General features: G+C 34.1%; 1 protein-coding gene across 1 annotated transcript in view; it reads right to left on the minus strand.

Moving 5' to 3' along the window:
- Positions 1 to 14,379, minus strand: part of LOC137389957 (receptor-type tyrosine-protein phosphatase T-like) — a 49,631-nt gene that overhangs the window by 14,425 nt on the left and 20,827 nt on the right. The window contains exons 13-21 of the mRNA XM_068076161.1: positions 12,689 to 13,069; positions 12,330 to 12,450; positions 11,193 to 11,254; positions 10,439 to 10,632; positions 10,009 to 10,093; positions 6,817 to 6,890; positions 6,005 to 6,041; positions 2,989 to 3,086; positions 831 to 962 (exon numbers count right to left, since the gene is read on the minus strand). Coding sequence (XP_067932262.1) covers positions 831 to 962; positions 2,989 to 3,086; positions 6,005 to 6,041; positions 6,817 to 6,890; positions 10,009 to 10,093; positions 10,439 to 10,632; positions 11,193 to 11,254; positions 12,330 to 12,450; positions 12,689 to 13,069 — 1,184 coding nt within the window. The remainder of the gene's footprint in view (positions 1 to 830; positions 963 to 2,988; positions 3,087 to 6,004; positions 6,042 to 6,816; positions 6,891 to 10,008; positions 10,094 to 10,438; positions 10,633 to 11,192; positions 11,255 to 12,329; positions 12,451 to 12,688; positions 13,070 to 14,379) is intronic.

Below are 14,379 nucleotides of genomic sequence, written 5' to 3' on the forward strand. Positions count from 1 at the left end.
TAGCTCAATTTGATTAGTTTGGAAGCAGTTGTACCTACCTTTTCAATATTTTGTTGTAATAATATTCGTTGTGCATAATTATACAACCTTAAAATGTCATGCAAGTACTCAATAAATATTGTCGCAGTGAGCCATTTCCTTTAGAAGGTATTCACAAAATGACAAATTAACCTGTTTGAACTTGTAACCAAAATAAAAACTCACAAACTGCAGCTCTATATAACTACAGTAGTTGCAAAAGATGAAAATGGCTGTACTGTTATCATTATACACCTATAGATTCATCTAATCTTTCTGTTAGTTTTATTATGTAAAGGCAAGACATCACCGTTAATCAAATTGTCACTTTGAAATAGCAAGTGCTGTAAGTTATACTGAAACAATGATAAAGGTTAGAATGACAAACAAAATATAGCGTAAAGAAAAACTTTGGCAGAGACATTTGAGATAGACATAAAATAAAGCAGTTTGCACCCTTGTGCAATTATTAGTCGTCTAGCACCAGACAACCTGTTACCCTAAATCAACTAAGTATATCAACCTAGAAGTCTCATTTTCACTCCTAGGCAATTACCTGTATTTCTATTTTGGAAACATTTCATTGAACATATTCTGCGCAAAAAGTGGTAAGGATAAAAAAGTTTCAAAGAAATTATTATTGCTGTTTGTAAGGTAAATATTTCAATATATACTCGGCTTCATGAGAAGAGAAATATATATCAGGAATTTATTATTAGGCTAGAATTTACGTAAGCGCGAAAAGAGAACGACCGAACACACTATGAGACACAGGCTTAAGATGTAGTAGGGAATGGACCGGTGGCACCTACTTCTCCAAAAGTGTATTCGAGTTTTCTGATGGTGTACTCAGCAAACCTTTGTTCTTCCACCAGCCTCACCTCAAACCTCCCAAATACTTCACAAGAAATCTTTCCCTCTGGGTAGTAGATAGAGCATTTGGGCTATTCCAGAAAGAAAAAAACATATTACTCAATTACTCTCGATGGCTTGACACAAGTTGTCTCTAAATTGCAGCAAAGCAAAACTTATGAAGAAACACTCATCTAGTTTCATTCCATTTATTATCAAGATACCTATATATATATATATATATATATATATATATATATATCAGTGTTTATCTGTCATTCGTCTGTCAAGCTGTAGCCATAAAGTCTTAGGAACTAAAAATGCCCATCACAAGGATTTGAATTTGGAGCCTCCAGGTTGCTGTGCCACGACTTATTTGGCCACATACTTGTGCTGCGCTTGCAAAAATACCAGCACTCCTGGATCTTAGCTCGCGTGCCACAATCATTGATTACAAACAGAACTTCGCCTCTTTTCTTTATTCAGGTCTACAGCTTTTACATAATTTCTTTATTTACTTTAATTAAAACTAGTTTTCTTTATAACTATCTTTAATCAGTTTCATTTAAAACATGGTTGTTTGTATAAATATTGCCATTTCATTTAAAACATGGTTGTTTGTATAAATATTGCCGTTTCATTTAAAACATGGTTGTTTGTATAAATATTGCCATTTCATTTAAAACATGGTTGTTTGTATAAATATTGCCATTTTATTTAAAACATGGTTGTTTGTATAAATATTGCCATTTCATTTAAAACATGGTTGTTTGTATAAATATTGCCGTTTCATTTAAAACATGGTTGTTTGTATAAATATTGCCATTTCATTTAAAACATGGTTGTTTGTATAAATATTGCCATTTCATTTAAAACATGGTTGTTTGTATAAATATTGCCGTTTCATTTAAAACATGGTTGTTTGTATAAATATTGCCATTTCATTTAAAACATGGTTGTTTGTATAAATATTGCCATTTCATTTAAAACATGGTTGTTTGTATAAATATTGCCATTTCATTTAAAACATGGTTGTTTCTATAAATATTGCCGTTTCATTTAAAACATGGTTGTTTGTATAAATATTGCCGTTTCATTTAAAACGTGGTTGTTTGTATAAATATTGTTGTTTTATTTAAAACATGGCTGTTTGTATAAATATTGTCATTTCATTTAAAACATGGTTGTTCGTATAAATATTCCCATTTCATTTAAAACATGGTTGTTTGTATAAATAATGCCATTTTTAATCTAATATGGATATAGTACAATAACAGGCACAACTTCCTTTCCTAAACTGACGAGTATCGAGTTCTTTGCGTTTGTTCATCATAAAAGCTTGTAATAGAATTTGTTTTATGTATTCGTTCACACCATTTTTTTCAAATTCCACGAATTTGTGATTTACATTATCTCTTCACTCGGCCACACCAAGAACATCGGTTACTCTCGCATGTCTCAATGATGTATTTTATTCCGATACCTCATTTTTACATTTGTACCAGTATCGCTACATTCAAAATTTTATTGGATAGTCTCTACAGCAACAGTAATCATTTTTATACGCACACTTCTACCTACTGATTATTACTATTAATTCATTTTGCATATTCATGATTTTTATTCAGTATCAAATATTTTTATTGCAATCATTGTAGTAGAAAAAACTTGATCTAGTCATTGCCTGCTAATTGTTTGACGTTTAAACACATTGACTATTGTCTTATTTTTTCTGTATATTTTTTGAACTGCGCAAAACACCTTTCTCATGATACAAAACTTTAAAGGATTTATACTTTAATATAACAAAATTCATATACAAAAATCAAGTCCTTTGAGATATTACACATTGTATGGAATTTTGGGGGTTGATATGTCTACTGAAGCCACCACTTTTAAAAAATGCATAAGACGCCATTTGTTTACTTCATGATGGTGTGGAAATGACAATATAGTATGTGTCAGCTAGCTCCAATGCCTTCATATAAACAGTAGTATGGCAAATGCTGTATGTTAAATAAAAAATAATTTTCCATGCAAAAACCTTTTTATTACACATGCAACGCCAATTATTCATCTACAGTAATTAAAGCATATTCTGAAGGTTGCCTGTCTTACCTTGTTGGTCTCCACTAGATTCGTCAACATAACAATAGTAGAAGAATTGGTATCATGAATCATCCTCCACATGTCTTCAATAGTCTGGTCAATTGGACCTGGTAAGATGACCAGAGAAGCCAATACATGCAAGAGAAACAACTACTAAAGTTATGTACATAAACAAGCTTTTGAAACATTGATCAACATTTAAATTCAAGTGTTTCACAAATGTGTAAACACAATCACTAAAATAAGAGAAACAAATGTCATTGACTGCATATCCTGCTGTTGAGATAACAGCATAATAGAGAGTGAGCGGAATTACGACATCACATAGTTAACAAAAACACTACATCGACACCAATACAATAACATGTGGTTAGTACTACATTAGCTCATTGGTAATAATATAATAGTATATGGATACCGATACAATAGTGGCTAGTACTATATTAGCTCATTGGTAACAATATAATAGTATATGGTCACCAATACAATAGTGGCTAGCACTATATTAGCTCATTGGTAACAATATAATAGTATATGGATACCAATACAATAGTGGCTAGTACTATATTAGCTCATTGGTAACAATATAATAGTATATGAACATGAATACAATATTGGCTAGCACTACTACATTAGCTCATTGGTAACAATATAATAGTATATGGTCATCAATTCAATAGTGGCTAGTACTACATTAGCTCATTGGTAACAATATAATAGTATATGGACACCAATGCAATAGTGGCTAGCACTATATTAGCTCATTGGTAACAATATAATAGTATATGGACACCAATAAAATAGTGGCTAGCACTACATTAGCTCATTGGTAACAATATAATAGTATATGGACACCAATACAATAGTGACTAGTACTATATTAGCTCATCGGTAACAATATAATAGTATACGGACACCAATACAATAGTGGCTAGTACTATATTAGCTCATTGGTAACAATATAATAGTATATGGACGCCAATGCAATATTGGCTAGCAGTACTACATTAGCTCATTGGTAACAATATATAATAGTATATGGTCATCAATACAATAGTGGCTAGTACTATATTAGCTCATTGGTAAGAATATAATAGTATATGGACACCAATACAATAGTGGCTAGTACTACATTAGCTCATTGGTAACAATATAATAATATATGGACACCAATACAATAGTGGCTAGTACTATATTAGCTCATTGGTAACAATATAATAGTATATGGATACCAATACAATAGTGACTAGCACTACATTAGCTCATTGGTAACAATATAATAGTATATGGACACCAATACAATAGTGGCTAGTACTATATTAGCTTATTGGTAACAATATAGTAGTATATGGACACCAATACAATAGTGGCTAGTACTATATTAGCTTATTGGTAACAATATAGTAGTATATGGACACCAATACAATAGTGGCTAGTACTATATTAGCTCATTGGTAACAATATAATAGTATATGGATACCAATACAATAGTGACTAGCACTACATTAGCTCATTGGTAACAATATAATAGTATATGGACACCAATACAATAGTGGCTAGTACTATATTAGCTTATTGGTAACAATATAATAGTATATGGACACCAATACAAGAGTGGTTAGCACTATATTAGCTCATTGGTAACAATATAGTAGTATATGGACACCAATACAATAGTGGCTAGTACTACATTAGCTCATTGGTAACAATATAATATTATATGGACACCAATACAATAGTGGCTAGTACTACATTAGCTCATTGGTAACAATATAATATTATATGGACACCAATACAATAGTGGCTAGTACTATATTAGCTTATTGGTAACAATATAATAGTATATGGACACCAATACAAGAGTGGTTAGCACTATATTAGCTCATTGGTAATAATATAGTAGTATATGGACACCAATACAATAGTGACTAGCACTAAATTAGCTCCTTGGTAACAATATAATAGTATATGGACACCAATACAATAGTGGCTAGTACTATATTAGCTTATTGGTAACAATATAATAGTATATGGACACCAATACAATAGTGACTAGCACTACATTAGCTCATTGGTAACAATATAATAGTATATGGACACCAATACAATAGTGGCTAGTACTATATTAGCTTATTGGTAACAATATAATAGTATATGGACACCAATACAAGAGTGGTTAGCACTATATTAGCTCATTGGTAACAATATAGTAGTATATGGACACCAATACAATAGTGACTAGCACTAAATTAGCTCCTTGGTAACAATATAATAGTATACGGACACCAATACAATAGTGGCTAGTACTATATTAGCTCCTTGGTAACAATATAATAGTATATGGACACCAATACAATAGTGACTAGTACTACATTAGCTCCTTGGTAACAATATAATAGTATATGGACACCAATATAATAGTGACTAGCACTAAATTAGCTCCTTGGTAACAATATAATAGTATATGGACACCCATATAATAGTGACTAGCACTAAATTAGCTCCTTGGTAACAATATAATAGTATATGGACACCAATACAATAGTGGCTAGCACTATATTAGCTCATTGGTAACAATATAATAGTATATGGTCACCAATACAATAGTGGCTAGTACTACATTAGCTTATTGGTAACAATATAATAGTATATGGACACCAATACAATAGTGGCTAGCACTATATTAGCTCATTGGTAACAATATAATAATATACGGACACCAATGTAATTATGGCTGCCATTAAAAAGAAAGCACTTGATGAATGGAACCAATACATTTAGTTTATATACAAAATAATACGAAAAAAAATAGTTTTTTATTTTGAACAATTTGCTTTTCAAACAGGCTTTTGGAATGTATTATGGTCGAAAATGAAGGTTTGGCTGTAGAATGAATGCAAGTCAATATCATATTATTGAGTTCATGAGAATGCTTTATAAGAGGTAAAATGTCAAATCTGATATGTGTGACATATGTGCAAACATATATGGGAAAGAATCATATTGCTTAAAATTGATAGGGTACCTTGGCATGCTATGAATTTATTTCTCTTCTTGGCATCCTGCAATCATATAGAAACGGTTGATAGCTTTAAGTTAGCAGACAACTATGGCGTACATTAAAGCAAATTTAGAAATTATGTCACCTCTACTGTTAGGAGGGCGCAACTCTAGAGAAAAACTGTCACCATTTTGAAAGGGTCCAATCAAAAGGCTTATAAATAAAAATAATCACAGAAATATACTAAAACTATAATATTTCACACTCATTGTTTCTATTTACAGTTCATGAGGAGATGACAATGTACGTAGCTTTGGAAGCTTTTTATGACAAAACATAGGATATAATATAAAACATTGATAATCAAAAACGCTTGAGCAGATCATGAAATCTGATATAATGGCAGTATTAGTAGCAACAGATGAAGCAGAATCAACAAGTACAGAAAACTGTGTAAGGAATTAAACAGTTTCTGCAAGGGTACAGTAAAAGTACAGAAACTATCACGGTACAGTTTTTATATCATACCACTGTAGAGCAAAAATATTACAGAGTTTATAAGCTTTCCACATGTCTTACATAGGTTTGGTGGTTTAAAAAGGCTGTAATGACACGTTTCGGCAAGGTTCATACTACTTGGTAGTTATATCAGATTTTATGAACCCACAACTACTTGTATTGTGTAGGAATGCGCTCATCTCTCTTCACCTGTGAAGTCTCAGTAAAGGCATAAAAACCAGGTTATGAAATTGTATGAGCTATCTGCTCATCCCTAATAAGTTATTAGAAAAGCTGGCCATATAAGGATAGTGAGCTTTAATAGTCTACCATAATACCTGAATGTAGTTAGCGTTGATATAATCTGTGTCTGAGTCATCGGCTATAGTCAGCTTTACTCTAGTAGTGTCAGCTGTAACACATGGCAATAAAATGATGTTTTACCATGTCAGAGATAGAGTCCTGAGTGACTAAACACTTCAAAACAAATAGAGAAGGTGAATATGAAAATAGTTTTCATAGAATTTCAGCTCAGTATTATGGATTACCCAAGTACGCATATATACAGTCTAACCTCTACTAATGATTACCTCAACATATGAAGTCTCTAACATAAGATGTAAAATATGAGCAAATACATATATGTGGTTCCATACCGGCTGTAATTCCAACTTAAAAGGTTTGAAAACCCTGGAACTATTACAATGTCTTAAGTGAAAAAAAATTAGTAAAAACTTATGGCGTAAAAATATGTAAATAGCAAAAACATATATAATTTGTTAAAACTTAACCAAGTTTAATTTAGAATAGAGTACGCAGAATATTTAGCTCTAAAGTCACATATCATTGAGAAAAAACCTCTGTTCACATGTCTCTTAGGTGAAGCACCAAAGAAAAAATATCAATTTAATTTTAGATACGGCTTTTGTTTTACTGTGATGTGTAACTACCCGCAGCATTTATGAAGGTGTTGTAAATGATCTCTGAGCTGTGAAATAACATTGTGCAGAAGTTGAACTGCGTGCTACAGGAAGAAGGTAGTGAGAAGAAACGAATGGCAAACCAGTTGTTCGACAAACATAAAAACTCAAGCAGACCTTTGACATGAAAAGCACACAAGCATTGCATCGGAAAACATTGTCTGGTTCTACATCAAAGTATCCAAGGCTACTCAATACTCTTCGCACAATCATGACAGGTGGCACATGGGGATCACACTTATTTAACAACGATACCAGGGTGCTAAATGCAAGACATGCAGCTTTTTCATTTTTCTTTAGACAACTAAAGTCTCAAGGTATTCCCATATTTGCAAACTGTGTAGTCGCAATGGAACCTGGATATTATTGGCTATGGAGCTCCAAAACCATTAAAAAGGACTTAGAAAAATGATGTTATAACATCCTAACAGCCTATGCAACAAAACAATTAAAAGTAAACATCATAAAAATAAATTGTGCTACATATCAATTTGTAATTTGTAGGCTAGCTGTGGCTACACATACTGTTCTTACAGAACTTTAGAGATCATTCGCTATGAAGTTTGAAGTGAACACAAGTTGGTGAGCCTCATGCCACAGAGATTTGCTGTGCAACATAAGGCCTCGATATGCCGATAGGCTGATATGTTATCATACTTGAGAAACATGGAAAGGAATGCTAGTATAACGAATGCCAGCCAGCCTTAGACTTGGACCGATATAACGAACCCCGACCATCCCTCGACTTTAGTCTAGCCGAACCGAGAGAAGGCCCAACCAGCCAAAACTCGGCCAGGGGAAAGGTGACCAGCCAGCCCAATCTGAGCCAGAGGGGTAGACTTAAGGTTAAAAGAGAAACTTGCGAGATTCTCACTCCTGGCGCTATCTAAGGCGCACTCAAGCCAGACTATTGTGTTGATTTTACCATGCTCTACATTATATTTTATTATTATACAAGTTGAATATATGTGCTCATTACAACTCAAAGTGGCTGGTTCTTTTAGTGTGGAGGAGTGAAGGGTCACACGAGATCCTTTACATTAGTGCTATGGTTATTCTGACACACAAGCCCCGAGATATAAAAACACGCTCTTACATTAAACAGGTTAATAGCGATGAGTAGATCAGTATAAACCATTTTATAGTTATGTCAGTAGTGGGACAACTAACAATAATGTTGGTTAGGCTAATATCTAGTCTTAAAACCAACAACAACTGTGCTCTGCACTGGTATTTTATTTCAAGTGATTCACCCGAGTGGGAGTGTCCAAAAAAATCGCAGAAAGGCCAGAGTTTACAACTAGTGACAACCAACTCGTGCAATAAACCTACTAAACACTCAAACGTGAGAAAATTACATTTTACTATAGAGAGATAACACACAAATAAAAACTTCACATGCTACATAGCCCAGCGTTGTTACTAGTCATATTGCTGTAAACAAAAGTTAAACAGGAATAAATTCGACCAGATAAATAATAGACTGAACATGACCTCAAGGATGAACTTATTCACAATTTTAGTAGATTCTATCAGAAAGTATCAGTACTTTTCTATCATTCACAGTTGTTTTTTATGTTTGAGGTGGTCTGAATGGCAGGATGTTTCAAGATTGAAACCAACAAAACTTGATCACAATTCAAACGCTCAGGAGAAAAATCCATGTGAAATAATGTCACTTCTTGTTATCATTGCGATAGTTAATATTGGCTATTGCATTCATGTTGCAGCATTATGAGTCTCTATTCTGTTGGTCTCTTTACAAATATAGACATCATTATCACACTGTCACTTCATCTGAGTGTTCTAACCGTGATTAGGTTTTATCTATCTTAATCTTAAGATATCCTGGCAATCAGACCAACTCAAATATCAAAAACAATCACAAATGATGTAAATATACTGATGTGTTCTGATGAAATTTACTAAAATTGTGTGAAGTTCATCTTTAAAATATGAAATAAAATGTGTAAGCTTGAATCAAATTAAAGTTGAAAAGTTTTAGCTGAGCAGATGTGTGAGCTATTACATTCTGAATAAATACACTGTGATGAATAGACATTAAAATGAACACACAGCAAGAACATCCCATAGACGGATAACAGAATGTCTAAGATAAAATCAAAAACCTGGTAAAACTAGTGTTACAGGGTAGGTCACTCTAAATAGAAATAACAGAGTAGGTATATGAAGAGATGGGACTGATATGGAAAGTAAAACTAGAGAGAGTAAGATATAAAAGTAGCCATGGAGGAGAGAGATATCAGCATTACTAAATTAAGTATGACAGTCACACATAACAGAAGATAATGGTTAACTAATATGTTGCACCATTGAACAAGAATGAGCAAACTCCCCAGAACCATATGCATATACAAGTCTGTTACGGTAGAAGCAATTTTTACGTTCAAGATGAGAAGTAACATAAAATATGGTATACACAGTGGGGAAAGCCATGGTGACAAAGATCATGGGTTCAAGCAATGCTATATGATGTCACGCATATACATGTTTAGTAATCAAAGAGGATACGGAAAAATATGGACTCACGTGCCATGATGTTTTTAAATCGATTCTTTTTCACATTCTCAGTCTTTTTCCCATCGTTACAGGCCATATTTGGATGGCCTATTTTCTAAAAGAAAAAACCTGTGTTAATCCGGTACTTCGGATGAAAAAAACTTACAAATGACCAATAAATATCAAATGGGCAAAACTCTCTTGGTAATAAAAATATATTCGATCAGACGTAATTACAAGCTGTTGAGTTAAGTTGGCATTAGAAGGGTATAGTTAATGTATTTAATATGTTCTTTTGTTGTCTAGATAGAGATAATTTTGAGTTACACTCATCTGTGAACCTCAAGTACATTTGAAGCGACATATAAAATCTGACATTAACATGGCATATATCAATTAACCCTTATTATCATGTTAAGGTATATTTGAAAACTTTGTCTGAAGGTCCCCCACGACTTACTGAAAATTCATCATTAAACGGGGAGTCAGGGTTGTCTTCCTTAGCCTGCTGAACCACCAGATGAAGTTGAGAGACAAGGATAGGAGGGGTATTGGGAGTCCCTAAACCAACATTGTCATAGAGATTCTTATCCTCATTAGCATGAAGTAGAGGTTCAGCAGCTTCTTCTTCAATATGACGGGACCGCCTCATAGCTGTAAAACAGTGCAATCATTAAACAGTCTAAGTTCCATATATCAAGGTGGTCATCCGCTATATCATACCCATAAAAGTTCTTTCAGAGCTCAAAAATATATCGTTCTAAACAATAATGTAATAATTGCTTTGTTTTACAGTTAATTGGTGTTGAGCGTTTCTGTATTCACAATACAAATCTCTCCAGAGAGTCAGTTATTTTGGCAAGTGAGTTTTCACATAAAGACTATGATTGAAGACTGTTAACACACATTTGTGCCCCAATTTGACTAAAAATAATAACTCTATACAAGCCTAAGAGTTGGTTAACATTCTGAACTTTGAACTAACAAAAGAGTGATCCTTTACACAGGTTATACAGGTCTTATCTATTGCTTTACCATTACGACAGGGCCGAAAACTCCGAGTTACCACAAATTATGATGGCTATTTACTCAGTCAGATACTGCATCGTTGCCAGAAATAAATAAGATAAAAGACAAATGACAAAGATTTTTCAGTGAAACTAATTATATAAATAACAGGTAACAACAGGTAATAATAAAAACTCAGCACTCACCATTGGCCGAGCTCATTTCTAGGCCAGTATGTTGTGCCCCAACTGCCTTTTCACTTCCCTTCCTAATATAATATAAAACAGCAAAAGTTTAATAAAATTGTAGCTAGTTGATTAAATCAATATAATAATAGATTGATGTTAAGGAGGGTTGCATAATAGTTTGAATGCATCACACATTTTGCCAACATCAGATGTGCATCATGTTTATGTACAGCAGCGCTGACATACAGTGCCTATTGTGTAATACCATCAGATACACAGCAGCGCTGACATACAGTGCCTATTGTGTAATACCATCAGATACACAGCAGCGCTGACATACAGTGCCTATTGTGTAATACCATCAGATACACAGCAGCGCTGATTACAGTGCCTATTATGTAATACCATCAGATACACAGCAGCGCTGACATACAGTGCCTATTGTGTAATACCATCAGATACACAGCAGTGCTGACATACAGTGCCTATTGTGTAATACCATCAGATACACAGAAGTGCTGACATACAGTGCCTATTGTGTAATACCATCAGATACACAGCAGCGCTGACATACAGTGCCTGTTGTGTAATACCATCAGATACACAGCAGCGCTGACATACAGTGCCTATTGTGTAATACCATCAGATACACAGCAGCGCTGGCATACAGTGCCTATTGTGTAATACCATCAGATACACAGCAGCACTGACATACAGTGCTTATTGTGTAATACCATCAGATACACAGCAGTGCTGACATGCAGTGCCTATTGTGTAATACCATCAGATACACAGCAGTGCTGACATGCAGTGCCTATTGTGTAATACCATCAGATACACAGCAGCACTGACATACAGTGCTTATTGTGTAATACCATCAGATACACAGCAGCGCTGACATACAGTGCGTATTGTGTAATACCATCAGATACACAGCAGCGCTGACATATAGTGCTTATTGTGTAATACCATCAGATACACAGCAACACCAATAGTTCACAATTCATTTTTGGCTGAAGCATAGGCGGTCGAGTGACCTAATGTAGCATGTAAACAAGTATTACAAGCATGTGAAAACTGGTATGCATCTCAAAACTGAATATTAAAAGAAGAGCAGAGAAAACTTATCTTTTTATATCAGATTAATCAGCTTACCTTGAGCGCTTCCGGAGAAGCAAAACAACTAGAATGACAGCAATAAGTAGAATAATGGCAAAACCTCCGCCTGTGCCTCCAATGAAAACTGCATTTTGAAATGAGTTTGCAGGTGGAGCCACTAAAAATTAACAACAAATGATAACAACTTAATAATGATACCTGTTTACATCTAATGCAAAAACTGGTTTCACTAAGATCTACTCGCTTGATGCAAAAATTTTAAAGACTGATACAAGAAAAGTTCTAGAAACTGTAAGGAATAGTTGATGCAGCTGTAACACATTTGTGCACACTGCTGTTGACTGTTGATAGCACAATATTGTATAAAGTTAACCATACCAAAGGTAAAAACTCACCTATTTCAATCTGCCAGTAGGGAGACGTAGTAAAATCAGCTACCTCTTCAGTAACTGGTTTTAATCCAATATAGAATGTATAGTTGCCAAATTGTAAAGGCTTGTTTATGTAGCTGCCATATGTGTTTTTATCTCCTATTGTGAATATATTGGACCAGCTTGAAACGGGTAACTCTGCTGTAATGTAGTAGTCCTCATTGGTCTCTATGTCAGCACTGCTCAGCTCCCTCTTGACCCTGGATTTCTTCTGAACAGCTATTAACAAACTCTCATATCCTGGAGGTGATTGGCGGTTGAGAGTAGAAGGTTGTTTTGGTAGGGCTAGAGTTACTAGTGTGTCATCAACTACTGGCTTTTGCTCAGAGAAGCTCCAATCAATTGCTAAAATTATAAAATGTCCCGACACCTGATAAAATATGTGAGAGCTCTACGTATAGTATTTGTACACGAATCTGAAAAACTAACAACAAGAATTGAAGTATGTAAATCAGTGCACGCTCTAAATCACTTTTGTGTTTTCAGATGAGAAAATTTCAATAAATAGATGTAACTTATGTTGGGCGGTAATACTGGCTATCATGTGATGAACTGAGTAGCAAATTTTTTTTTCTTAAACAGGTCAATCAGACTGGCTTGGCTAGATAACATCAACTGGTTCAACAGAAAAGTAAACAACTTAACTCTATTTATGCCTTGGAGAGCGAATATATTGTTAGAAGGTACTTTATTCAGGACAACGGCCATCAGAGCATGTGTCATTGGATGGGAACTTTATAGTACGCACAAGGGTGGGTGAGCATCAAATCTGACAAGCCAGTGTCAAAGCTTGTCCCACCTATGCCTTTGACTAAGGACCCACGCTGAGCTAGCTAACGCACTAAATATGCCTTTGCACCAAAATCTTCTTTGTTAAAAATGGTAAAGGTTTATTGTAGAAAAAAATAATATACAGTCTTGTAATGCATATACAATTGTAGTGTACTCTGATAGCTGCTGATATAAGAATATACAGTCTTGTAATGCATATACAATTGTAGTGGACTCTGATAGCTGCTGATATAAGAATATACAGTCTTGTTATGCATATACAATTGTATTGGACTCTGATAGCTGCTGATATAAGATTATATAGTCTTGTAATGCATATACAATTGTAGTGTACTCTGATAGCTGCTAATATAAGAATATACAGTCTTGTAATGCATATACAATTGTAGTGGACTCTGATAGCTGCTGATATAAGAATATACAGTCTTGTAATGCATATACAATTGTAGTGGACTCTGATAGCTGCTGATATAAGAATATACAGTCTTGTAATGCATATACAATTGTAGTGGACTCTGATAGCTGCTGATATAAGAATATACAGTCTTGTAATGCATATACAATTGTAGTGGACTCTGATAGCTGCTGATATAAGAATATACAGTCTTGTAATGCATATACAATTGTAGTGAACTCTGATAGCTGCTGATATAAGAATATACAGTCTTGTAATGCATATACAATTGTAGTGGACTCTGATAGCTGCTGATATAAGAATATACAGTCTTGTAATGCATATACAATTGTAGTGGACTCTGATAGCTGCTGATTTAAGAATATATAGTCTTGTAATGCATATACAACTGTAGTGGACTCTGATAGCTGCTGATATAAGAATATACAGTCTTGTAATGCATATACAA

This window comes from Watersipora subatra, chromosome 1, assembly GCF_963576615.1.
Source record: "Watersipora subatra chromosome 1, tzWatSuba1.1, whole genome shotgun sequence".
NCBI lineage: Eukaryota > Metazoa > Bryozoa > Gymnolaemata > Cheilostomatida > Watersiporidae > Watersipora > Watersipora subatra.